General features: G+C 47.7%; 1 protein-coding gene across 4 annotated transcripts in view; it reads right to left on the bottom strand.

Moving 5' to 3' along the window:
* Positions 1-1,207: 1,207 nt before the first annotated feature.
* Positions 1,208-25,937, bottom strand: part of LOC6528397 (protein prickle) — a 60,432-nt gene continuing 35,702 nt past the window's right edge. For 2 of the 4 annotated variants that reach the window (XM_015198444.2, XM_039371790.1), the window contains exons 2-6: positions 7,258-7,849; positions 5,406-5,519; positions 4,012-4,140; positions 3,741-3,944; positions 1,208-3,618 (exon numbers count right to left, since the gene is read on the bottom strand). In XM_015198444.2, coding sequence (XP_015053930.1) covers positions 1,783-3,618; positions 3,741-3,944; positions 4,012-4,140; positions 5,406-5,519; positions 7,258-7,849 — 2,875 coding nt within the window. In that variant the 3' untranslated portion in view covers positions 1,208-1,782. Of the gene's footprint in view, positions 3,619-3,740; positions 3,945-4,011; positions 4,141-5,405; positions 5,520-7,257; positions 7,850-18,463; positions 25,335-25,937 lie in introns of those variants that run through there. The other 2 variants (XM_039371788.1, XM_002089408.3) reach the window with 2 other exon arrangements.

Below are 25,937 nucleotides of genomic sequence, written 5' to 3'. Positions count from 1 at the left end.
TATTTTTTCATTTTTGTATTGGTCTTGTAAATTTCTATCGATTTGCAAAAAAACTTTTTGCCACGCCCACTCTAACGCCCACAAACCGCCCAAAGCTGCTACGCCCACACTTTAGAAAAATGTTTTGAAATTTTTTCATTTTTGTATTGGTCTTGTAAATTTCTATCGATTTGCCAACAAACTTTTTGCCACGCCCACTCTAACGCCCACAAACCGCCCAAAGCTGCTACGCCCACACTTTAGAAAAATGTTTTGATATTTTTTCATTTTTGTATTAGTCTTGTAAATTTCTATCTATTCGCCAAAAAACTTTTGGCCACGCCCACTCTAACGCCCACAAACCGCCAAAAACTGTTCTTCGCACTTACACTAGCTGAGTAACGGGTATCAGATAGTCGGGGAACTCGACTATAGCGTTCTCTCTTGTTTTAATTTTGTTTTTATTTCCGATGTTTATTAAATTGGCATCTCAGCAACTCTGCTAATCAAGTGTCTTTGATCCGTTTAGCTTAATAGGGGTATACAACTATAAAGCAATGTTATTCCGTAAAAGAATAATCTTTCTCATCCAGCACCGAGCTCTACATATTGTTCCCAGTGCATGGCAGCCAGCGGAATGTATGCAAACAGAAGGCTGGGCCACAAGTTGTTGAATCTAACAATGTAAGCAGGAACAAGGGTTACACTCGCCTTGTCCACCGCGGCTCCTTGTCCACCACCAAGTAATATGCCCCATCGGAGTGGCCGGCATTATTTGCTAATTACGCCCTGTGGCCAGCGTTGCATGCATGTGATTGCTCTCATTCGACGGGTTGCCAACTGGAGTACCTGGCCCTGTGCCCAGTCCCATCTGAAACGATGCGATCCGATGCGATCACGAGGAGCGGTGCGCCATAACTTGCCATCAACTTATTAGTTCGGCCTGCCTGCCTTATTTTCGATTTTAATTTCCATGTTGCTGCCGCTGGTGGATGCCGCTTGCCAATGCTCGACATGCGCGTAATTTGTATTCATTATCTGATGCATAATTACGCCGCACATACGCCAGAGAAGCTATCGCACCCGCAAATACCCCAGCCAATGCAGGAAATGGCACAAAGTTGCAACTATATATATTTTAAAGTATATTTCAGTAGCCGAAGTACTATGACTACAAAACGTTTAACTGATGCAGCTGCTTCTCTATTCCCCAACAAACACCTTGGAGTTACTCCTTTTGAACTTTATTCTCGTGAATGTCATACAGTGATTCCGCTTAACCTATGTTATTGTAGAGTTTCATTAGCCCAATCGTCAACTTCAGGGTTCTACTTAATTGTCTAGGCATATACTCACCGTATATGGGAAGCCTAGAATGCGATAAATATAGATAAATATAAATAAAATGTATAAATAGGGTTATCTGCAATGTATCTTCGCTACGCTACCGGTAATCAATAGTAATAATATATAGTTCAATCTTCAATTAGCTTAACTAGGGATGTGTATTTGGAACAGTGTTGGCTCTTATCGTAGGGTCTCCTCCTCCGGAGTTGCATATGTATGTTTGTGAGTGTATCTTAACTAGGCGCCTTAATGTCAAGTTGAACTTTATTTTGCTTGGTGGAGAGGCAATTGCCTCCCTTCCGAGGAATTTATGATCCCCGCGAGCGTTCTGGGCCACTTCGTTAGCCACGAGATGGAGTTGCCCGTGGCGCCACATTAATAAGATCTCGATTTACTTGTGCATCTGCATCTGTACTCGAGCCTGGGCTCTGATTGGAACCCTTCCGGCAGGCGGCATCACGAGATGATGCAGTTCTTGTCCTTGTCGCCGCCCAGTTCACTGGGCTTCCTCTTCCGATCGTAGGCCAGTGCATCGTTGGGCACATAGCTCACGCGCACGCCGCCGTAGTGGCGCCTCTGCGGCAGCTGGTACATCATCATGTAGTCCTCCGAGCTGGAGGAGCTCGAGGAGCAGGTGGAGCACACGTCCGACTCCTCGGACTCCTCGCGTTCCCGCTCTCGCTCCCGTTCCCGCTCCCTCTCCCGTTCCCTCTGCTGTCCCTTGGGCGACTCGTGGACCAAGTTGGCAGCTTGTAGCAGAGATGGCGGACTTTGGTAGGACGAGGATAGGGGCTCGGCAGGCGCATAGGTGTCCGCTCGAGTGGTCGAGTGCGACCGATGGCCGCTGCCGCTGCGATGGTGCGATGAGCTGCTGGAGGACTTGCGACGTCTTCGCCTTCGGGAGGAGTGGCCGTGACCATGGCGACCGCCTCCCTCCTTGTCCTTGTCCCGATCCCGCTCCCTCTCGCCGCCACCACTCGTTCCCGCTCCGTTGCCCGAGTAGCTGCGCGATCGGGGCAGGGTGTCCGGAATTCCCTCAAAGCGCACGCCCTTCTTCTTGGCCGGCTCCCCGCTCATCGGCGAGGAGGAGGAGGCACCGCTTAGTATGGATACCGGATGTGGGGGCGCGTGCGAGGCCGACTGTGTGGACAGGGGTGTGTTCAGCGACCTGTCGCCAGCCGAGTGGGTGGGTGAGCCCATCAGTTCGGGTGGCAGGGCGGTGGAGGCCACGCTTAGGTTGGGAGTGGGCAGATCGGGAATCTCGCCCGGCGGTGGCGGCGGCGGATGCAGGATGTCCGCGTACTCGTGCTGCTGGAACTGCTGCGAGGAGACGGCGTGCAGCTGGGACATGTGTTGCATGTGTGCAGAAGGCGCCACCAGTTTTCCCGCAAGTTCCGGCATGCTGGAAGTGTGTGGGTTCTCAAGGAGCTGTCTCTGCAGATGGTAGCTGTTGGTGGGCTTCGCTGGCCAGGCTGCGTCCAGGTTCGAGGACATCTCGTTGAAGTTGTACACTCCGTCGCGCTGCAGTTCCATGGGCTTTGGCAGAAAGTGGGTCTGGAAGTCGCCGGGTGAGTTCAGAGGCGATAGGTTCTGCGAGGTGCTGGAGGCGCGACCCCCCGAAAAGTCCGTCAGATCTCCTCCGCCCATGTGTCCGCCATGTTCCAAGTCCTTCACCACGCCCGCATCCGAGTCCGAGGCGGCGTAGCTCTTGCTCTGCTCCACCAGTCCCCCCGCCGCCTCCAGCTGCTGGCTCTGCATCTGGTACATCGCTTGATTGAAGGTCGCCTGGTGCTGCTGCTGCTGCTGCGGCGACATGGGCGGCGAGCTGGAGGCGTGGCTGCTTGGGATGCGCGCTGGCAGAGGCGCCTGTGGGTGGGGGCGCACTCGCTGTGTGGGCGGAGTGGGCGTGGTGTACATGCCGGTGCCAGAGCTGTCCGAGGGCGTGGGCGGTTCCCCCTTGCTGCAGGCAATGGAGCAGTAGATGGCTCCTCGTCGCGGCAGGAAGGCGCGACCCAGCAGCGAGCAGCGGCACGTGTTGCAGGAGAAGCACTCGTCCGTTGCGTGCCAGTGCTGCCCGTCGTGGCTCATCTGGCCCTGGTCCACCCCAATGGCCTCCCCGCAGTAGTCGCAGTACTCGGCGAACATGGCGTCGAAGCAGTGCAGACAGTACGGTTTGCCCTCCCGCATGATGTACCGCTGCCCGCCCAGCTGCTTGTCGCACTCGTGGCAGGCGAAGTGGTTCATGTGCCACGCCCTGCCCTCCGCCTCCGTGCACTCGTCTGCCAGGATAATCTGCGGATTGAAGATCAACACCTTTTTAGCTACGGGGTACTTAACTTAGACAGCCAAAATATCATTCTTTGGGACAAATTAATAGTTTTAAGCAATGCTAATCCCCAGCAGGGAGCACTCACCTCATCGCACGCCGAGCAGCGGGGCTTTAGGGTCTCGGCGTGGTGGCGTCCGCAGTACATGCGCCCATCCCGGTGGAAGTAGATGAGGTCCACGAGGAGCTCGCGGCAAACGGAGCAGGCGAAGCACGCCGGATGCCAGCTGGCATTGGGACCCAGTCTCGTGGCGAACACGGCGATGTCACCCGTGGAGATTAGGTCATCGCACTGCAAGGATTGGTGGTCAGTTAGATCGCGGATGCAGAGATGAGAGTATCGGACAGAGAGTACTTACGCCGTCGCAGGGTCGGGCGCTCATCAGCTGCCGCACGTTGCCGCGGCCCAGGGCATCGCGTTTGCGCTGCGTGGAGAAGAGCCGCAGCTCCTTGCGCTCCTCATCCGTCAGTGAGTGACAGTAACGAACCTGAAATGACAGCGAGTAACTGAAAACTGTGGCTTTCCATCGCCCGCTTTTCCCCCGGGGTCTACTCCACCTCCTACTGCTGGGAAAAGACAGGGAAATCATATGTTCAAGTGGGACTCGACAGCAGAGAGCCGAGGAACGGTGGGCTGAACCAAGCTGAACCTGAAGCTGGCCTGAAGTGATCTTTCCAAGAAGCGCGGACAGGGAGCTGGCGAGATTGTTTGTCTCGGCGGCAGACAGGCCCACATCCCACATCCCACATCCCACAAATCCAACAAATCCCAAAGCCCGCCAGATGACCGATGCCCGGAGAAACGCGGAGCAAACCGCAAAAGGCAAACGGTAGTCAGTAGCCCAGGCTACTACTGCCCATCAACGCTTCACCGTCACCGTCAGCCTCCTGCTGTCCACTCCATCGGCATCTCCATCTCCATCTCCATCTCCATCTCTGGCCATAGCTCTGCCCAACTCCCCAGAACGGTCTGTGGTCTACGGCCAGCGTCTCGTTTGTGTGTTGTATGCAAATTTTTTCGGCTGCCCCCACTTATTTTTCGGCTTGGTCCTCTTTTTTCTCATTTCAAGTCGGCCTTCAGTGAGTGTTCTGGTCATCGTTAGCCATCCTCCAGATCTCAGACCCCAATGCCCGAAACAGTGGTGTACCTCGGCAGTTGTACATGTAGTACCTACTATTCTAGCTGAACTTTAACTGAAAACATCTTTGAAGCTGCTCCAAATATATATGTACAAAATCGCCCTTCATATATGAACTTTGAACTCTCACATGCAGGTCTTGTATATTGTTAGGTACTGCAACTTGTACCTCTACCAGCACTATTCCCAGCAAGTAACCGATATCCGCTCAGCAATGCCTTGTGGTCAGCGTCTGCTCTAAATACCAAACTCCGACTGAGTCTGCACTTGTTTCCCCGATTAATTAAAGGTTACAAAACGGGAAATGGTCGGGAGGGACATACACATGCATTGCACACATCTGTGGATTGGAAAGGAGAGGAGGTGTGTGGGAAAATCGTAGCGCAATTTGACTTTGAAATGTCATAGCCCGTAATTCGAGTTGGTTTCAATCTCGATAAGCGGTGCTGCCATGCGATGCCAGCTCCTCCAGTTGGGCTAAATCCCGCAAAATTGACGGGCCCACGATCCCGAGGGGCTTGCGCTTTGGTTTTTTGCTTTGGGTTTGGGGTCAGGTTCAGGATTGGGAATGAGAATGGGATTGGGATTGGGTTTGGGATTTTGACGGGACTCACCTCGTTATCATGCGGCGGAAGTTGATGGAGCAATTGTCGCACACGATACTGCTCCCCGGGACTGTTGACGTATGGCACTTTGTCGTCGGGTATCTGCGAGAAGTACAAGCGAACCTGCGGGAGAACAGAGGAGATGGTAAGTACCTTGCGGAATGGTTGAGATTACAGTTAAGGAGGCGCGGGCACAATGGGTTAAGAGCCGCCACTGCGCGAGCTGGGATTTTTGATTTTATTACGCTGATTTCTCGGTTCCTGCTCCTCCATCTCCAGCCTCCTTGAGAGCCAGGTTGAAAGGTGCACAACGTGCTAAGCTTACTTTATTGGCCACGCTCGCCAAGCGTTCTTTCATCGGCGGGAAGCTGCAAGCGGAAAGCTGCAAGCGGGACATGGAAATGGAAAATGCCAGCTAGAGCGGCGGCTGACTGACACATGGCTTATGCCGCATCAACGTAAATTGCTGCCACATGGCTGTAAATAAATTTTCAATTCTGTTTGTAAAGTCACCCAGTCAGCGAGTGAAAAGCGAAGCAAAACGAAGAAATGCATTGCTAGACATCTGATAGCCACGTCGGGATGGGATCGTATGGCATTGGATGGCATTGGATGGCATCGGATGGCATCCTATGGAATGGCTTTAACGGAAGTCAAAGAGTTGAACGCAATACGAAGAGGCCCCCAAAAAAAATTTCGGTTGAGAGTTCGGAGTTGGAAACTGGGCGCTTCTGCCGCGCAGATTGTGAAAGATTTATTTGGCATTGTCGCATATTTTACGCGAATAATTTACGAGTTCGTTTCGTTTTGCGGCGCCTGGCAAATAATTGAAAAAAGCACAGCACTGCCGCTTTCAGCCACAATTGAATTGGCCATTAAAGTCACATTTGAATTGAGGAATGGCTGCTGGCCGGCGGGGGAGTCCTGCTCCTCCTCCTCCTGGGAGCGGGCACTCATTAGCGCTATCTAAGTCCACAGACGGATGGACAAACGAAGAGCCGGTAAACTAGAATCTCGCCTAATTGACGCGCTCCAGCAGAGCCGGTCCCAATCGCCTTTGGCCGCTCCACTGGCCACTCCACTGGCCACTCCGCTGCATCATCTTCCAACTGGCGAGAGGCCGTCCTTGCCACCAGTCGCTGATTTATGGCTCCGTCGCGTGCATTTATTTACAGCTCGCTCTGAGTGACAAAATAACGCACAATAACTCAAGTATCCCGCTTATCGCCAGCCCACAAATCTCGCCTGCCATCCTGGGTCTGCCCTTGGCACTTCGCCTCCTCACTGCAATCTGCACTATGCAGTCGTCCAAGGTTCGACGTCGATATCAGAGCATGTCTTGGAGGCGAAGATATGTGGATTTAGGTACGGCCAGTTGCTGGACATGTTCCCAGCCTTAAAACAGCTTAAAACTGGGGCACCACTAAGATCTGACCTGTACATTTGGGAAACTTAATCAGGGGCACCGAACAAATGTCTTCCAATTAAGTTTAAGACGGTTGTGTATGCACAGTTGAATGGAATTTTTGTTAGGTTCAAAGTAATTCATAAAAAGCCCATTAGCTTAACTATATAAACTGTAGATAGTCAAATTTTAAAGTTATACGGACAGATACGGACAGGTAGCCAACGGACATGGCTGTCCAAATTGGAAGAATACCATGTAGACTCTAGTAAACCCTTTGGTCCTACGAGTAACAGGTATATAAATGTATAACAATTTGGTGAACTTTGACACTTTAAAGATCTGACCACATGATAATGACCACATGGTAAACAAAAATCCGAGGATTTGTAGTTAAATTGGCTGTTATATATTTAGGAGCTATATATTGAGACTGGGATTTTTGAAGGCTCTCACCTGATCAGGCCGCAGTCCAGGTGGCACCCAGGTGTACTCCTCCAGAGCGCAGCCACTGTCGTCGTCCGAGTGCGACTGGCGCTGCATGTCCATGTGCGGTCCGCCCAGGAAGGGAACCTGGCCCAAGGCGGATGAAGTGCCGCCGGCGGGATGGTGGAGCAGCGAGGGTGGCGAGGGTGTGGATAGAGCCGGCGAGAGCTGGTGGTGGTGGTGCGGCGGTGGCGGCAGCTGGGCATTTGAGTACTTGGGATTGGTGTACTGGGGGCCAAGGGGCGGTCCTGCTGAAGCCACCGATCCTGGTCCCGGTCCCGGTCCCATGCCCAATCCCATACCCACTCCTGGGTGCTGTTGGTGGTGCGGCGGCAAGTACTGCTGGTGGCGCTGCAGGGGGAGCGGGGAGGTGGGCAGGATTCCGGCCGCCGTTTGGGCTGCGTAGAGGGCGCTGGCGGAGGAGCTGCTGGGCAGACCCATGCCACCGCTGCCGAGGGCGGAGGACGTGGCCAGGCCCTGCCCACTGGGCGAGAAGTGGCGTGGCAGCGTGGGGATCTTCTGCAGATAGGAGATCTGCGTAAGCGGAGTGCGGCTGATGGGCCTGCAAGAGGAAAAAGAGAGGAGGACGTGACTTAGCGAGCAGGCTTGACTAATCAGGATTTAATTAAAGTTTAAACATTTAATTAAAATCTCTCCCGCTGGCCGGATGGTGCCGGGTTAAAGGCCGCCAGCGGAAAAGCTAAAGTAGGTGGAAAAAAAAATGTGGTAATCCCTCGCCGCAAAGCCGAATCATATTGTTAATGTAATATAAAACCGCATGGAATTCATTGTATTCATTGTATTCCTTTTGTAATTCGCTGGATTTATGCGGTTTTGCACTTCCTATTTTCCGTCGAACAAGCTGTCAATTTTAGTTAGTTTTTCATGCGTTTTTTATTTCGACGGCGACACAAGTGGCAGTGGGGGAGGAAGTTTGGAGCTGTTTTTCCCAAACGTCAGAATGGAAAATATTCGCATCACAGCATTTACACAAACAAATCGACAGCTCTGCGCTGCTTTTGTTGCTATTTTGTTGTTATTTCTGTTATCTTGTCGTTGTTGTTTCTGCTGTTGGTTTTGGGCCCGCAGGCCTGTCGCCGTTGTCATTTTCCCATTTTCAGACATTGTTATCCTAGACCGGCTTTAATGCCCTGCAACCCGTTTGCTGCGGCCTCTGCGATCTCAGCGATTTTGTGGAAAACCAGACGATCGTGACTTCTGCAGCCAAAGATTTCTGTATTATGTGGGTGGTTGAAACCAATGTAAAAAGTAAAATAAAAATATTTTTGCTATTTAATAAGACATTAAAAAATATGACACATATATGGATATCATTTAAAGACCACATGCTTTAATAGTGAGCAAATGCTGATTAATGATAAAATGTCTAAAAAGTGCAATCTTTTTTGGATCCGGTGTTACCGATACTCTTTTAAATGTTTATAGTACATGTAGCGTAAGTTTTATATGTAAAACTTTAAAGAACTCATGAATTCAGTGTTATATGTCAGTGTATATATTATACATATTGGCATTATATTGCACCTAAAGATACTCTTTTTTCTTTGGAGAACACACATAAATATCTAATATGCTTTTGCCCAGATTCGAGATATAGTCTAGAAGTTTAAAAAATATTTGCCATGAAGGTTAAAAGGAAGTCTCTTAAACCTTTAATTCAATTAAAGCTCTCCATTTTCCGTAGTGCACTGGCATCGGTCCTTTGACATCGGGAAATGAACACGCACCATTTCATGGCAGTTTGCTGTGTGCCATATCAAAGGATAACTGTGCATTGTAACTGCACACACGAACCCTCATCCATCCACATATGCGAATATATATATCTGAGTGGGGCGTGGGCGTGGGCGTAGAAGAGGCGTGGCACGGGCTGAACTCAACTGAAGCGAACTGGAAATGCGAGTTGAGTTCATGCGGGCGTTTTATCAAAACAATGCTGTCCGCCCTTTTGTTGTTTTAGCCAGTGAATTCTTTCTTTTCGCCAGCCACATCCCGATTTAACATTTCCAATTCGAAATCCATTTCTAGTTCACCAGTGGTGGTGGTAAAGGAGTGGGATTTGAGCTGCCACTTCGACTGGGACCCACTGACGTGTCAATGGAAGCGGTTTCTGCGGTTTGCAGGCAAATTAATTGCGCAGATTGCGATTGCGACTGCGACTCAATGGGGAATATAGTCCGAAAAATTGTTTGCCATTCGAATTTTTAAGATGCAAACGCAAGAATGCGTTGTGTATGAACTGTAGTGGATGTTTTATTTGGATGGGAGTGAGTCGGGTGACCAAAACTAAAACCGTATCCAAATCCCCCGGCATGCACGTGCAACGTGTCGCAGCTGGAGAGCCCGTTTGCATAGTTTTGCCCGCCGTCAAATCAGCCGCTTTCAAAGCAAATTACCAGTTCCCGCCTTGGGGTTTCCACAATCAACCAGCCAGTAAGACCGCCAACCCGGCAACCCACCAACACACCAAGCAGCCTGGTGAAACTGTGTCTAAACTCTATAAATTCGCCTGGGAGCCTGTGGGTCTGGCGAATTTATTGTGCGCCCTGCATTTCTTCTAGGCCCTCTTTTTTATGTCTGTTGACTGCAGCGAATTGCGCGAAATTGGCAAGCAATTGTGGCCAGTTTCAATTGGGCACAGGTCCATAAAGTCATTAAGGCGGGAGAACAAAATGGAAAGTGCACTTGCGTGCAGCGAATGTTGCGCAACATTGTTGCCAGCCGGCCAGCAGGAGCAACAGAAGCAACAGGAGCAGTCCATGTTGCAAGAGCTGCAAGAGCAGGGAGCACTGCAGCAATAAGCCCGCCACTTTCAGGTTAGCCGGCAGCTGTGGCCGCTATTTGCATTGATCGACAATGGAGGGCTCGGGATGAGGGCTTCGACTCAATTACTTTGGCAGTCGTTGACCCAGAGAACTGGTTTGCCCCGTCTAGGCACTCTGCAAAACTAGTTCACAGCCGCAGTTGGCCCATTGAGGGTTTGCGGGGCCTGCTGCAGCTGCTCTGCTGATTCTGCCCAGCCTCAGAGACCTGCGGCAAGTGCCTATATTTAGCCAGTCCGCGCTTATCTGGCATCCAAATGAATGATCATTATGCGGCGGTCGCGTTGACAAATTGCCGCGGAGCTTGAGCGATGAGCGACGGCTCAATGCGCAGCCAAAGACAGTTTAGCAGATGGCCAAGATGTGCTGGGATCTGCGACCCCCAATCTACGGGCACAATGCCCAAAAGGTTGGCCCCAAATCACTTTGGCACTTTGTGTGCGGTTTTCTGAAGTCATTTGTGTGATTTGGGTTAATGTCGGAAGAGCGGTGGAAGAATAATCGCTCAGATATATACCTGCTAATACTTATGTGTCTGCAGCGAAAGTTACACCATGGCTTCAGCTTATTTTTACACAGAGAAAAAAGCTCTCTTAGGTGTATGTGAACCTTAAGTTGAGTGGGAGGGTTTCATCTCGTTGTTCTAGGTTAAATACTCGGTTATAAACTCCCTTCAATAAAACTTTATAGTTCCTAGTATTCCTACCTATTTCTCTTATATACGGCACCCTGAAATATTATATTCCTGTGTAAGGTCGCCATGTACGAGTGTGGCCTCTGGTGAGTTCGGGGACAGGTGTCGCTCCATTAAGACTTGTTTGCTTTTAGTTTTACGACGTCTCTCAGATGGACAGCAATTGTGTGGCAGGACTCCCCCCCTTCTCTACTCGCCATCGACCTGTTAGCCCCTGTATCCTTTTATTGTTTTACTATCCCTGGCAGAGCAGCAACAACAGCGTCGAAACTTTATTAAAAAGCTTCGCCAGTTCCGTGTTCGCAGCGATTGTCATAAACGATTTTTGAACTGTCCATAAAAATGGGTGGGCAAGAGAAAGGAGCGGTGGTAAAGCTCGTAAAGGTTATACGGCTGAGAATGTCCATATTCCGCAGAATACAGAACACAGAACATAGAACACAGAACACAGAACGCAGAAGCACTTGGCATTTTTGCACTGCAGCAGCCGCAGAATCAGCACGTTTTGTTCTGTCTGCCTTGTCAACATGACATTTGCCGTGTTGACATTTTTATTGACTTTGGCAGCCGGCAAGCGGTTTGTTCTCGCCCCGCCTGGAAGTTGATTAAGAATGCCGGTCTGGCCCCTTCCCTCTTCCCAACCGTGTGTGGTCCACTCCCAGATGCGTTTATTACGCATACGCCGAGTGGTACGGCGACTAATTAGTGGGACTGTACCTTGGCGCATGCCTGCTAACTCGCTGTTTCAATTTGAGCATTTAGAAAGTTGCATAATGGCGTGAACTGCGTTTGCTTATCTCCCGGTCGCACTAAACCAATTAAAGATCGGGCGACTTATTAAAGATCGCAGGCGGCAAGTATGCTGCTGCTACATTGTGTTCCCCTGCTAACGGGCAGGAAAATGGTTTCCAGAGCGTGCAAATTTTCACAGCTGCAAACAGCCGTGGCATCAGCTATGCCAGCAATTTGTGTGCCAAGCGTCCAACATTGAGGTACCCCACTCCACTCCGACCATCTCGACCATCTTCCCTGGGAGCCATGGACACCGCGATGCCTCTTTTCGCTGGAACACCGGCTAGCAGCAGCAACGCCACGATCAGGTTTTCGTGCCAGAACCTCGCCTTCATAATGGATGTTAGAGAAATTGCATCATCAATGCAAATTCGGTGAGCTAAAGGCGGTGATGGGAGAAGCTCCAATTTGTTTTCACGGTAATTGATTCAAGGTACGAGTATTATTTTTATTCGAGCAACTGCCAATTAATTGCGAACTTTGTGGCTAATACATCATGGCATACGCTGGTGGAAAACGCGCGTGTTTCTCTCATGCGCCCACCATAGTGCCTTCAAATCCCCTACTCCAGATACCCTGCTTCCCGATCTGCTCCCGATCTGCTCCCTTTCCCCCATCCGAAAAGCCACCACATAACCAGCATATGTATATCCGTGGCTGTGTGTGTTCCAAGTCGGGGCCCACGGCATTCATCCGGAGACTCGGCTGCTTCTGCGGTCGTTGTCTTTGGTCTATGAACTTGTTTTCCTGCCCCTGCCCCATCGGATCCCCCTTCTCCATCTGCCTTTTTAATTGAAGCCGTGTCTTTGGCTGTGTTTCTTCTTTCTGCTTGCCCCATGCTTTTTGTTCCTTGTCGTCTCTGGGTTTTTTCTATGACTTTTTTGATGCTTCGATTTTTATACATTAATGCTGCCTTTATTGCTGGAGTGATTATGCTCAATTTTGTTTTTGACCATAATTACATTTCGTTCTTCTCCGGACGATGCGTCCGTTAGGCTGAGTAGTTTCATCTGGGACTTGGACTGGCTTTTTATGATGATTTGGTAAACAAATTGGCATTGATTGATTTTTATTCTACTTATTCTGCGCTATGCATACACGGCGAGTGAAGGAAATCACGCATCGAGTGTTGGCACATCTACTTGAGGTGTTTTATCTAGCGGAACTTGCTTGAAGGTCAGCTAAGTGGGGCTTCAACTCGATAGATGGCCGAAAAACGTGTGATCACAAATAGGTGCTTATCCACGGACCATGCTTTTAAAGCCAAACTGCATTTAAGGCATAATTATTAATTATTAAAGACACATTCGGATGCTAAAACATGTCGACACAGAGCCGCTCCAGCCAAATCTGATTTGATTTATGTGGCTTGCATCGCAACAAAACTGTTCACAAATTAACCGTAATAAAGCAAACTGCATAGTTGCTGCAGAAGTTGCTCCAGCCGCTCCCGCTGTACATGTTGGCTTATTTTGATTTATGGCCAACTAAAATTGGAATCTAATTTCTTGGCCATTAACAAAACCAGCAGCAAAGAAATTGTGTTCGTCTGCCTACGCAGAGTGTAAGTTGGCCAGGCCGAAACCGAGTTTGCGGACTGCCTGCGTTTCGGCCAGAACCAACCACCAATCCCATGGAGAATTGGTTCTGACTCTAAAAGGCTGGCAAGTCAAAGATTGCTTTCGGCAGGAGTAAATCAATCCTGGTATCTGCGGCTTTGGAAGCTGTAATTGCTTTATTAGAATGAGTTATGCACAGACATAGTGATCTAATCGGACAGGGTGTTTTATGGTGGGATTTTGGAAGATTAATTAAAACCATTTCTAACTATTTATATATCTATAATCGCGTAATTTGACTTTTTAATGAAATGTTTAATACTTCTTTAAAGAACCGCTGTAGGAATACCAACTTTGACACATTTACCCAATATTTTAGCTATTGGACTCTTTGAGTTGGAAGAGTTCATAGTAAGTTATGGAAAGTATTGTACGTAGGGTATTATGTGCACCGACTTGAGGTCGCCGATAAATCTCTCGATTTGGATCGTTGTTTGACAAAAACCTAGAACGGTAAATGCACTTTTGCACTAACTGTTCTCAGAGGCTCGTTGACAACCTGGCAACAGCAACAGCAATAGCAACATGGCAAAAATAATTAGCTGCTAATTGCGCTTTATGAGATGCCCTGACAGTGAAATGATGCAGCACATAGCGAGTTGCTAGCTGCAATCTGCAATCTGCAATCTGCGGGCTTAATAGCCGCAAAAAGGCCTTTGACTGGCAACTCCGTCGATTTGTCATCTGCCTTTCGACTTGAGTGCAAGGCGATGCAGGGGCAGATTAGCATATAAGTGCGGCTAAATTGTTATGTTTCCGCCTTCGGAGCCCCTTCTCCCGAACAATGATAATTCGCCCCTTATCGCGGTTACTGGATCGCTAGAAACCTGCTCGGAGGCAAGTTCAAGAGCTAACGAGGCAGGAATGCAAAGAGTGTTAATGCAGGCGGAATCTTGCCACTCTGCTGAAAGTTGCCAGTTGCCAGTTGCAAGTTGCAGGTTGCAAGCTGCAGGTTGTTGATTGCAAGTGGCTGTACTGTGCTTGTACTGCGGCATGCAGGCAATTTAAATGCAAAAAGTAAATCTGTCAATAAAAATTACGCGACTGCCTCTCCACTGCACTCTATTGCCGCTTTTAGCCGCATGTGTGTGAGTTAAATGTTTTATTAATTAGTCGCCAGTGGGAGGGGAATTCCAGCGAGTCTGTGGCCGAGGAATTCGGCCGTGTTTGTCTTGATCTGTCAGTCAAGTGTCTACTTTCGGCTAAGCAAATCCAGAAAATCCCTTCAAACCAACACACTTGCTCTGACGTACCTCAAGCCAATACCAAACAATATGTATAACAACATACTGATCTAAATCGCTTTGATGTGGGCGCAGACAAATCATGGGCCAACGAAAGCCGAATTCAATTTCTGTCATTGTGACAGCGGCTTAAGAGGTTTAAGAACCGCCTGGCCAAAAGCCAAAGGCAGGGAAAAGGGGGAAGAGGGAGTGCCATTCCTCAGACACAATTAATATGCGACGCAGTTCTGCTGGCCATAAATGCGTATAAACATGGCCTGAGCCCCCGCCCATCGACCGCCCGCCACTTTGGGCAATTAGCATGGCCAACATGAGCGGAGACGCTTAATGGCCTTGGTTTATTTTCACATTACCAGCTTGGAGTCGAGTGAAAAGACTTGGAGCAAAAATGACGAAAACGAAAACAAAATCATATTTTATCGCCGTGCATAAATAAATCACAAAGGCTGTTTCGCGCCGTTGTCGCTGTAGTCTCGCACTTTGTGGCGCCGGCTGAATGCGGAGCTAAGCGGCTCAGAGCCACAGAGCCACATAGCCAGTTGGCCAATTGTCTGGGCCAAGTCATGCAAGCCGCCGCCGCCGCCATCAGCGTCGCTCTGGCTGCACTTTGCTGTTGCAATTAAGTTGCATCTGCACAGCCAGCTCCCCGGACACGCCCCCAAATGCATCGGCATTTGTCAGGGGCGGAGGCATTTGCAACTCGCGGGCGAGTGCCCCTAATGGCTTTGTTAATTAAAACCAAAATCAATATGGATGGGCTGCGAGGACTTGCAACTGTGGTGGTGCCCGTGTGGCAAAGCCGCAGATGCGAAGCTAAATGCACAAGCATATGGATTGGTGAATAAATAAAACAATAAAACTTTATCGAGAGTTGTCAGAAAATATTTAGTAGGAAGCTCTTATATCTAAAAGTTATTCGAGAAAAATTATGTCCAATGTAATGCGAAATGAGCCTTATAAAATATTTTAAAATTATAGTTCAATCGAATTTAATGTTGTGTTTCTGAAATTTAAAAGGAACCCATATCTTTTCACATCGAAATGATAATATTATTTTTTTGTTCCACTTAAATTATGACTTCTCATATCACCACAGAATTTCAAAGTTGATGTGTACAGAAATCAATTTTTTTCCAGTCAAGTAATTTAATTTTTTTCTCATCCTTAAAGTGCCTTTAAAAATACAACGATGCTTTTACTTTCTAGACACTTTCTTCGGTTATTTTAGCTTATATAGAGAACTAAAACAAAACTCAAATCCATCAAATCTTCTGCTTCCTGTGCTCACAGTCTAAGTAATAAGTATGGCCACGTATGCTCAAGAAATGATGGCTGTAAAACCATATTTTGAGATTTTCTTCGAACGCATCCGATCGTCTTCATTATTTCGACTGCCAAACAAGTCGTAATGTGTTCCAGCTCCATTCCGCCTTGACGGGAATCGGAGACGAGGGCCGTGACGAGGATCCCGATCCCGGTTAAGCTAGCAAGATTTATGCAGCACTCGATGGCAGACAAGATTGAATTGAATGCTTAGACACGAGCTGAACACAAGTTAATTGCCAGCGCAGAATGTGAACAAACCAGAAGACATTCGTGGAAATTATTGCAGTGCAATTTTTTAATATCTTCATTAGGCGCTCTGGGGCCCAGGCAATTAAAAGGCCAGGCGAAACCAGATTCGAAATCCGCAGTTTTGCATAGATCTGGAAACTAATGCGAATGCGTTGGGACTCTCATCGATGGCAGCCGCTGGGCTTCTGGGCTTCTGAGCTTCTGAGCTTCTGGGCGAGAATCGAGATTCAAGAATCGAGATGGAAGAATGAAGAATCGCGTGTGGCTACCGGATTGCAGACAGATCGAGTTGAAGCCGTGTCAGAGGCACATCAAAACGGCGTCTGTTATTATTATTAATTATGCTTTGATTGCCTTCTTGCTGGAATCGCTTTGGATCGCTTGGAATAGCTGGCGGTTCCTGTTAGCAGGCCGTTTGGCAATGCAGCTCCCTAGCTTGGCTTTGCTCTCTAATTTGTGGTTGCCAAAGTTGATCGTCGTCATCGTCATCGCCATCGCCATAAGCAGTGCCATGATGAGCTTGGCCAGCAACTAATTGAGTTGTGCCTCTTCCCCAACTCGGTTTCCCAAGTCGGGCAAGTTCGTTGCCTAAGTCTTTTGTTTGCTACCAAAGGCTGCATACTAAATCAGAGCCCTAAATGTCCATGGAAATATATGCCAATATTGTTTTTCCAACCCACCACCACAGGTAAGATACCCATTCCCTGGCAGAATGAAAAGGAGGAAATGTCATGCGGCTGAGGGAAAACAATCGCGACCATATTTCATAAGCTGCGTGCCTGCCATCCGCAAAACACAATAACTTAGGCTCAGGGCCCGATATTTGCATGGCATTATGCAAAGTCATGACATGAAAGCGGAGCTCGCCAAAGCAGAGCTCTAAAATTGCGCTAGCTCCACTCGCTTATTCCACCGCTTCCAGCGTATTTCACTATGCACACTTTATAAGCCGCTGCAACCGATCTGCCGAAAGATCTGGACCCGCGAGGGGCGCACAAAGGCCCCTGGTAAATCACACTTTGGCAGTTGTCGTTTGTGCCGCCGGCCCAGAGGCACTGCGTCGTATGCGTAACCCGAGTATGCCCGCGTAAGTGGAGACCCAGAGCCCCTTCGCCGCAGTGAGTGATGCGTACGAGCAAGGGGTCCTCCGCAGCAGAGTGCAACACAGCGCAACGAAAGCAGACTGGCGATCAAGACACACTGGGGCAAAGTGGCTTTAAAACTTGTTCTGACTATAAGCCATTATATATCAATCTATCTGTTAGTGAGATACGCTAGAAAACATCGGTAGTTTGTGAGTAGTTTCAGCATGGAAAGTACATTTTCAGCGGGAAGAATTATTTTGGAGGTGGTTATAGGAACAGGAAATGTTAAGAGCTCATACATTTTTATGTCTTCAAAATTGTATTATATTATTCAAAAAGATGTATAATAAAAGAGCAATTCCAGCATGAATTATTTTGAAGAATTTTGTAGGTGGCTAGAGGTAGTATTATTGTAGGTATAGTTATTTTGAAGAATTTTGTAGGTGGTAATAGGTTAAAAGCTCATACACTGTTATGCCTTTAAAACTGTATTATATTATTCAAAAAGATGTATAATAAAAGAGCAATTCCAGCATGAATTATTTTGAAGAATTTTGTAGGTGGCTAGAGGTAGTATTATTATAGGTATAGTTATTTTGAAGAATTTTGTAGGTGGTAAGAGGTACAGAATATGTTAAAAGCTCATACATTGTTATGCCTTTAAAACTGTATTATATTTTTTAAAACGATTTATAATAAAAGAGCAATACCAGCACGTCTTATTTTGCAGAAATAGACTTAATTCAAATTTTCATTTCCCAAGGCAGTGTGCACGAATAGAATTTTAAGGTCCGATTGAGATTTTCTGATGAAACGCAATATGTTCAATAAGGTTATTATAGTTATATGAGAAAGTACCTTGCGAACACCAATAAGGTTTTGCAATTGATATTATAATAAATGCCATGGGTGAGCTCACTTCTAAAACTAACGTATCTTCGCGAAATCTTTTTAGAGTTCTCTCCCTCAATTGATTTTTTAAGGCATATTCCCACTGTCCTGCAGTTTTGGTTTCAGGCTGTCAAGACAAAAACAAGTTGCCGGAGTAGCTGATTTTGCTGGCTACAGCTTGTTGCGTGCATTTTGCGGTCGCGTTTTGTGTTGGTCGCAGAACACGCAATGTGTGTTCATTGACTCCTGCCTCGGCAACGTCTTGCACAACAAGTTGCTGTCGCAGCTCGTCCTGAACTTGGGGCTTCTGGTAATCAATCACGGGAACAAAACTTATGCATTTAAATTGTCAGCAGCAGCATGGAGGAAAGGCGGCTGCCAAGGGCGGCCAAATTGCATCTGACAAATGGACTGGCTGGAAATAGCTACTCACTCATTTGACTCCTGCTGGGCGGCTCCTGTGGCTCCTGTGGCCACTTCCGGTGCGGCGCTCGTGTCCAGTTCGTTGAAAGTGAAACTGATATCGTGGGCATCCTTAAACGGCTTCATGCTGCGCGGTAAACTCCTCTGCCGCAGGCTCAAGTTTAGAAACTGTAGATCGCCGGCGGTCAGGGGTTGCAGGGGCACTTGTGGTGCTGCAGGTTGCACTCCTTGGTCCTGGGTGACCCGGTTCACTGGTGGTGGTGGCAATGGAGGCACCGGACGCTGCTGCTTTTGCTTGGGCGGTAGGGCGGGCTTGGGAGCTTCCTGCTCCGAAGACTCCTCCTCCTGCTCGATGATCTCCAGCACCTGGGCCGTGGCCTCCTGCTCCGCGACGTCCAGTGGACTGTACCGCTTGCCACGCACCACGAGATCTCCCAGGTGATCGGCGTCGATGCCGAATAGAAAGGGGTCGTCGAGTACGGTAACCCTGGCATTCCGCTGGGTTACCTCGCTGGACTCGTTGGCCGTCGCAGTGTCGTTCTTCGGCAGCTTCTTCTCGCGCACATGGGTTCGCAAGGATCTCAGGAGCTTCTTGCTGCGCCGCGGCGGGGAGGAGAGCGGGAAGAGTGGACGGCCCGCCGGTACCGCTGCTCCCTTCGTGGTCGCCAAGTGATCGCCCAGATCGATGCCATCGTCCGCTTCCTCGCCGGCATCTAATTGCCCGGCGATAAGATCGCAGTCCACGGTGTCGTACTCCCGATCGCGGGCATTGTCGGGCTCCTGATTAGCGTCCGCCAGCCGCTGGGCCGCCGCCTTGCTATAGAGCTGTCGATAATATTTCTGCTGGTCCCCGTACAAGAAGCAGACGCGCCACCATTGTTTGCATGCCAGCAAATTGGCGGTACGTGGCACCATCGCCGGCTCCATGTTGCCAGTGGCCGTTACTGTTGCCTGTCCAACAGCAGGAGCAGCGGCAGCGGCAGCATCATCTGCTTCCCCCGATCCTCCGCTGGAGCCTCCTGCTCCTCCTCCTCCTCCTCCTCTGGTTGACAGGCTGCTCATGTTGCTTATTATTATTGTTCTGGGCCGTAATTATTTTTCAGTTCTCGTTGTCTTTTCTTGTCGGCAATGTCATTCTTTTCTTGTAGCTGCTTTTTTGGTTGCTTTTGTTTTAAAGCTTAGTCGTAAATTTACTTTCAAGTGGAATTTTAATTACATGATTGTAGTTTTTTGTACACTTGTTTTTTTAATTTGGTGTTTGTGCGACGAATTTTCAGAATTTTGTACTCTTTTGTACTAGAAGTATTTCTGTGGCATTCGCTTTTGTAATGGTTGTGCGGCCAAAATTTATTTTAAATATATTGTGCGGTCACTGCATTGATTAGGAATTAGTTAATCTATATTGCTTTATACAAAAATCATTTATAGGCGCATTGTCCTAAAAAGTTTTATATTTCCGTTTAATAACACTTTATTTAATTCAGATACAGATGCCCAGCCCGAGGAAAACTCAACTTTCTCGACTGGAAATTGGAGGCTAGACAATTACACAGCCCACAGTCTTGTGATCGATTGTCTATAATTTACTTTCGAACAAGATGAAAACCGCCTTGGCACTAACATAACACTTTCCCCAAACCGCACACGGAAGCCGCCTGCCCAGAAGGAAACTTAATCAAATTTGTGTAGACACTGCGAATTGGCAGCCTGAGCCCTTAATAGTGATTCGATGTAAGGCAAATAGCGAAGCGAACGCGCTTACCACTGCTAATGGCTAAAAGCGAAGATGGTGATGGTGCTGGTGATGGCCATTGGACCATTGGACGGACACCCTGGCATCGGGAATAAGCCATAAGGCATCGGCCATCAGGCATCAGGCATCGAGGCGATTGGTTACGCCTCTAATAAAGACAGCAGACACGTAGAGGCAGGTATCGGTGGAAAACGTGGAAAACAGCTCCGCTAAGTGCGAGCCACTGCAGTTTCCATCGCGGCGATGCCCTTGTCAGATAATAATAACTTCATCTTCATCTTCATCATCATCACCATCAGCGGTGACTGCCGCAGCTGCTTGAGTGGTAGCCAAATGCCTTTGCGGCAATTGCAGCTTACCGTCATCCACGTACCACATGTATCCTGAGTGTGTGCTTTCCATCTGTATCTGTGTCTCTATCTCTATCTCTATATCTATCTCTAGCTGCGAGTATCCAGGCATCCCACAGTGCATTAAGCTGTTTTTAGCTTAGTGCTCGCCGACCCCTTAATGGAGTCGACAAAAAGCGGGGCCTCGGCTCGTATTTATGAGATCAATGCCAGGGAAAAGCTGCCAATCAAGAGCAGAGGCAATATTTATCAGATTACCAAAGAGTTCGAGATCAAAGATCACAGTACACAGCTTAAAAACGGAGCGACAGCAGTTCGGTATTGACAAATCAATTTAATGTTAAACGGTCAATGGAACCATTTTCAATGCTAAACTACCGACAAACAAAAACTGTCATTTCAAGTTGATTTCGAGTGAAGCTCAATGTAATATTTTGAGTATATTCCGAAACATATAATGATTTAATCAACATTTTAATTTCAAATTTGCTCTTTGTTTATTTGCAGAATGTTCTTTGACTCGTCTTTATCCAAACGAAAATATGTAAAAAGGATGAATGTTCTAACTTTTAAATTATTAAGTGGTAGTTCATGTTAGAGTGCCATAAATAGATCAGTTTCTGAATTCATTACATCCAAATAGAGAAATTATAGCGTTTTCTCACAAGCAGCGTAGGCACACATTCCACCCAGAAGACTCGACATTTGCGCGGAAGAATTTGAGGCTCTGAGCGAAGGAGGCCTGTAATTGAATTATAAACAAAAAGAATCGCAATCATAGCCGCCCGAGTGGAGCAACTGGCTTCCGGCTAGCACAGAAATTGAAGATGATTTCCAACCGCAACAAAGTCGGGGCCGCAGCACGCGATCCCGGCCAGATTTGCAGTTAGACAGCGGGTGTGATTAGAGCCCAATGAGTGGGTAAGTGGGGAAAACCGGTCTTCGAATGGGAAAAGCGGCACTTGCGCATGATTCACATGTGCCACAAAGAGCTCTTCCCCGATGCGATTAAAACGCGATCACACAATAATCATAAGAAAAACTGGAGCCGGGCGGCCAGCAAATGCCCAAACAAAGACTTCCGGCGGTTGGTCCAAGGCAGAAGATGGAAAGCTGTGGATCCCAGATCCAAGATCCCAGATCCAAGATGCCATATGCCAGATATAGTGGCGCACTTTGGATGTCGATGTGGAGTTGATGCCGCGAGGCGCCGTTAGTATTTATTGATGGCGGTTGTTCGACATGTGTAAGTGACGCCATCGATGCTTGCCGCGTAATTTATCCGATGCCAAATTGCCGGCGTTAATATCTGATAATGCCTGACCCATTGGCAGCGGCTGCTTGCAATCGCACTAGGCCAACGGGGCGTATGCGCGTTTGCACACACCTCAGCCGAAGCAACTGCAGAAGTTGGCATTGAATTGCTGTTAACTGCAATTCTCCATTCGACTCTGCTTTAGTTTGAGTGGCTGGCGGCTCTGTCATCAATCCCCACTAGGAATTACCCAGTTGACCAGTGCTGTTTCCCCTTGCATACGGCATAAACTCAAGTATGGTAGCTTTATGGTGCCTTTTATTGCCGGCCATTTGCCGGGGTTCAAGTTTTCATAGCCGGCGGCTGGGAAACTGCGTGGAAAATGGCCTGTCTGGCGCAATTAATATTATGACTATTTATGTAGATTTTTCTCGGAGTGTAATAGACAGAAATGCAGGTTAAAAAGTCAATTGCTTTGTCTTGGTTTACTTTCCCAACTCGCAGCTAAGCCGTTCACCGCAGCACTCAACCTTTTGTGTTTTGTGTGTTGTGTTGCGCCCACTTGAGCCGCATTTCCCCGAGAAGTCTTTATTGAACGGGTTGAAATAGTGTTATCAAGTTATCAAGAATCCCATTCAGCAGCACAGAATCCGACATATCTATGGACTTATAGCTGCCTACCTAAGTGGTTTAGAAAGCCGCAGACGTGACAACTCATTCAGCGCGGCGGCAACTGTAAAATTTCATAATTTATTATGCAGTCTGATGTTCCTATGCAGCTGGCACATTTTCCGAAATTACCATACGAATCCCGCCAAGAGACAATATAAACAATAAGATATATGCACCTAATAGCGGTCTGCGGAGTTGGGTTCTTTCCGGTTCTGTTTGGCAGTCAGGCGAGATGTCTCACTCGCTAATGGATTAACTTGTTTGTCTATTTACGGCCGAACTATAATTTTAGCCTCTGGAAGTTACGGCTGGGCCATGCCGTAATAATTACAAAGTTTAGGCCTGCCAGCCAAACTAGTTTGGGCGAAAGCCAAGCGATCTAATGAGCCATTGTCTGGGCCTCATATTTCAGAGGTTCGGATAATAATCTCACGCCTGACTTATCGCTGGAGCGGGGTGCTAAAGGCCTTTGTCCCCATCGAAATTGATTGCTCTGAGCAGAAATGGAATTCCTTCTCGAATTTTTATTGCGCTCGCATAAAACTCGATCGCAGCCAGTTAGAAAATCGTTCGACTCTACGGGGCTCCGGTCGCGGAAAACGAAGTGAAATGAAAATCGAGCCGACACGCCTTCAAAATGAAAACCTTGTGGGCGGAAGGCGGCAGTGGCAAGTCTAATCTGCAGCGCACTCGTGTTAAATGTCAAACACAATCAAATACAACTACAATTTGGGTGAGAGGAAACGAGCGGACCAGCTAACGTTGCTCCAATTTCTGGGGAACCCGTTCTTATCTGCCTGGAAGATGGTTGGGAAACTAACGCGAACTGACAGGATGACAGTTCGAATTGGCGTTTGCATACGTCCATCGACGGATTTAATACTTATTAATGACTTCCCGCCTTAAAAGCTCATAACGCGGCCTAATTAATGCATACGGACCGAAATTCGCTTGCCAATGATGAATAGCTGGGAAATGGTTCCTAAATTGCGTCTTTAAATGGACGTGAGACATGTGTAATATGCAAATAGTGGAAAACAGACGAGATTGACATAACGAAGGTTAGGTTGTTGACCCACTCGGACCTTTGTTATGCTAACAACACCAAGACGATAACTGTAAAGTGGCCAATCTATTCCGAGGCGGGATTCTTTGGCTGCTTTGTATCTAAGATTCCGATAGCCAGAGCATCTTGGCTTCATGCTCCGGCAATTGTGTGGCTAGATGGCTGCGTGCGGAGTAAACTAACCAACTAACAAATTAACACGCCAGTTAGTTAGTCAGTTAGAGGCGTCGATTGGGGTTAAGCAGCCGTGGCAGTTGGCCCAAAGTGAGGGAGAAAGTTGATGCAGCAGAGCCATAATTGAGCCAACTAGTTGCCGCAACTCGGCCATAAAGCACAGTTTTATTTCAAACCGCCGCCGGCCGACGCTACATAATTATGAAGAATTTCTCAATAAAGCCCGGAATCGAGCCAGCAGTAGTGCGAAAATTGATTAAGTTGGACCGGACGGGCCATACAAAAGCAGATCGAATTGCAGTGCTCGTTTTATGGCCACCCTGGCCGGGCTATAAACCGCGGAGGAATGCGCCGCAGAACCGGCGAGCTATCGGTGAGCTTTAGATTTAAATTGGCATGTCAGGCAATTAGAAATCGGAGATAAATTTCAACCCCGGCCCACACACACGTGCAGTTCGAGTCAAATGTCTCTTGTCAATAAGGTGTTTTCAGCTGCATACCCCTGTTCGAAGCCCACACACTCACACACTTGGCTAAAAAGCAATTGCTAACAAGCCATTGTTGACACATTGCCGCCATGTAAGTCCGTTTCATTGCACTTCTGTGGGTGGCAGCTGCTTCGATTGCCCAGGTCCTCAGCTACATATATCTGCACTGTGGCCCACCGAAAACTAATTGGATCAAGCGGCGGAGAAAGCCAAGAGGAGTGCGCGGTAATCAAATTATTTTCGGGCTTTGGCAAGTGTTTTTATGGCTAGACAAGTCGTGTTTTATGTGCTGGAGCAGGTCGTAAGCCTATTTGGTTATGACTTCATTCCGCGAGGCTGCAGCAAGTTGGTGAAAGTGCGCTGCGAATGGCGATTAAAACCTAACGCATCTAAATAAATCAAGCTGAGCACTTCAGTTGACGTGTAATGTGCATAAGCTTATGAAAGCTATTATTCCGGTGAGCTGGCTACGTCCGAAGTTCGTTGCCCAAGTCTTTCGTTTGCCAAGTACCAGCAACACACCTTGGCTGATAGATTCTCGACCTTCGATAATGCCATAAAAATATTGTGCTAGGGCAAGCGACTCGAAGTCTGTGCCTCGCATATCAATCGGTATCGAGTTTTTTAATTTGATTTTTAATGTTATTTTATTGTCGGCTGTATCTGTATCTGAATACGAAAGAGTTTGTAGCAGGGGAAGGAGAATATGCTGGTATCCGTTTTGTACGAAGGCGAAAACATGGCTTAAATCACACCTCACTTGGCCGTTTGCGAATAGTTGGTTGCACAAACTCACTTGGCCCCACGAAGGAGCACTCTGCCCGATGGATATAGCCTGCCCTGGTAGGGATCACACTAAATTATGCACTTCACGTCACAAATTATCGATTGTTGCCAATTCAATTAGGAGCTATTCGATGGTGGTTTTTGTGCACTTTGCACCGATCTGGCTGAAAACGGTAAATGACAGATCTGGCGCAAGATAACGTGGACCGAAATCGACATCGCAGAAGCGCGCGCGATCGATCGATCGATCAGGCGGATTACTCGACGAAAAGCCGCACCTGTCGCCAAGTGTAAACCGCTCGCAACTGACGCCGCTTTCAGACTGATCGAACCTGCGGAACCTGTGGATCTCTGTGTGGTTTGATCCCTGCCTGTGGATCGTGTTCGATAGGGTGTACATAAGATTGCTTAATTCTTCTTTTAACGAACTGCCCAATATACGATGCCTATCACGTGTAGTTAACTAAAGTACAATAGCTAGTAGTAAGTGGTTGCATATTTCGTCCTTTAAATTGTCGAAATTTATATAGAGAATGCGTGTGAAAGCTGCAACGCAACTCGCATCTGCAACACCAAACTTGTTTGAAGCACCCTTGCTCATACCGCCATCCCAAAAGTATGCTTCGTTTCTAAGCATTTCCAGAGTCATTTACATATGTATATAAGTATGTAGATTTTCGAGTAAGAATCTCTGTAGAATCCCAGCTAAAAAATTAAAGAATGTAGATTTGCGTGTAAGAATCTCTGTAGAATCCAAGCTTAAAATTCAACAACTTTCTAATAAGGTTTCTACATAGAATGCCACTTGTTGTTCATAGATATAGAGTTGCGTAATATACTTTATTAATGGTGTAAAAATGTAAATGTTTTAAATCGAACCGTAATATGATGGTGGCGCTGTTCAAAAAAAAAGTTGCTTTATCAATAAATACCTTTTAAA

The sequence above is a fragment of the Drosophila yakuba genome, chromosome 2L (genome assembly GCF_016746365.2).
Source record: "Drosophila yakuba strain Tai18E2 chromosome 2L, Prin_Dyak_Tai18E2_2.1, whole genome shotgun sequence".
Taxonomy (NCBI): Eukaryota; Metazoa; Arthropoda; class Insecta; order Diptera; family Drosophilidae; genus Drosophila; species Drosophila yakuba.
The sequence above is the reverse complement of the archived record's forward strand: the minus strand, read 5'-3'. Positions and strand labels throughout refer to the sequence as shown.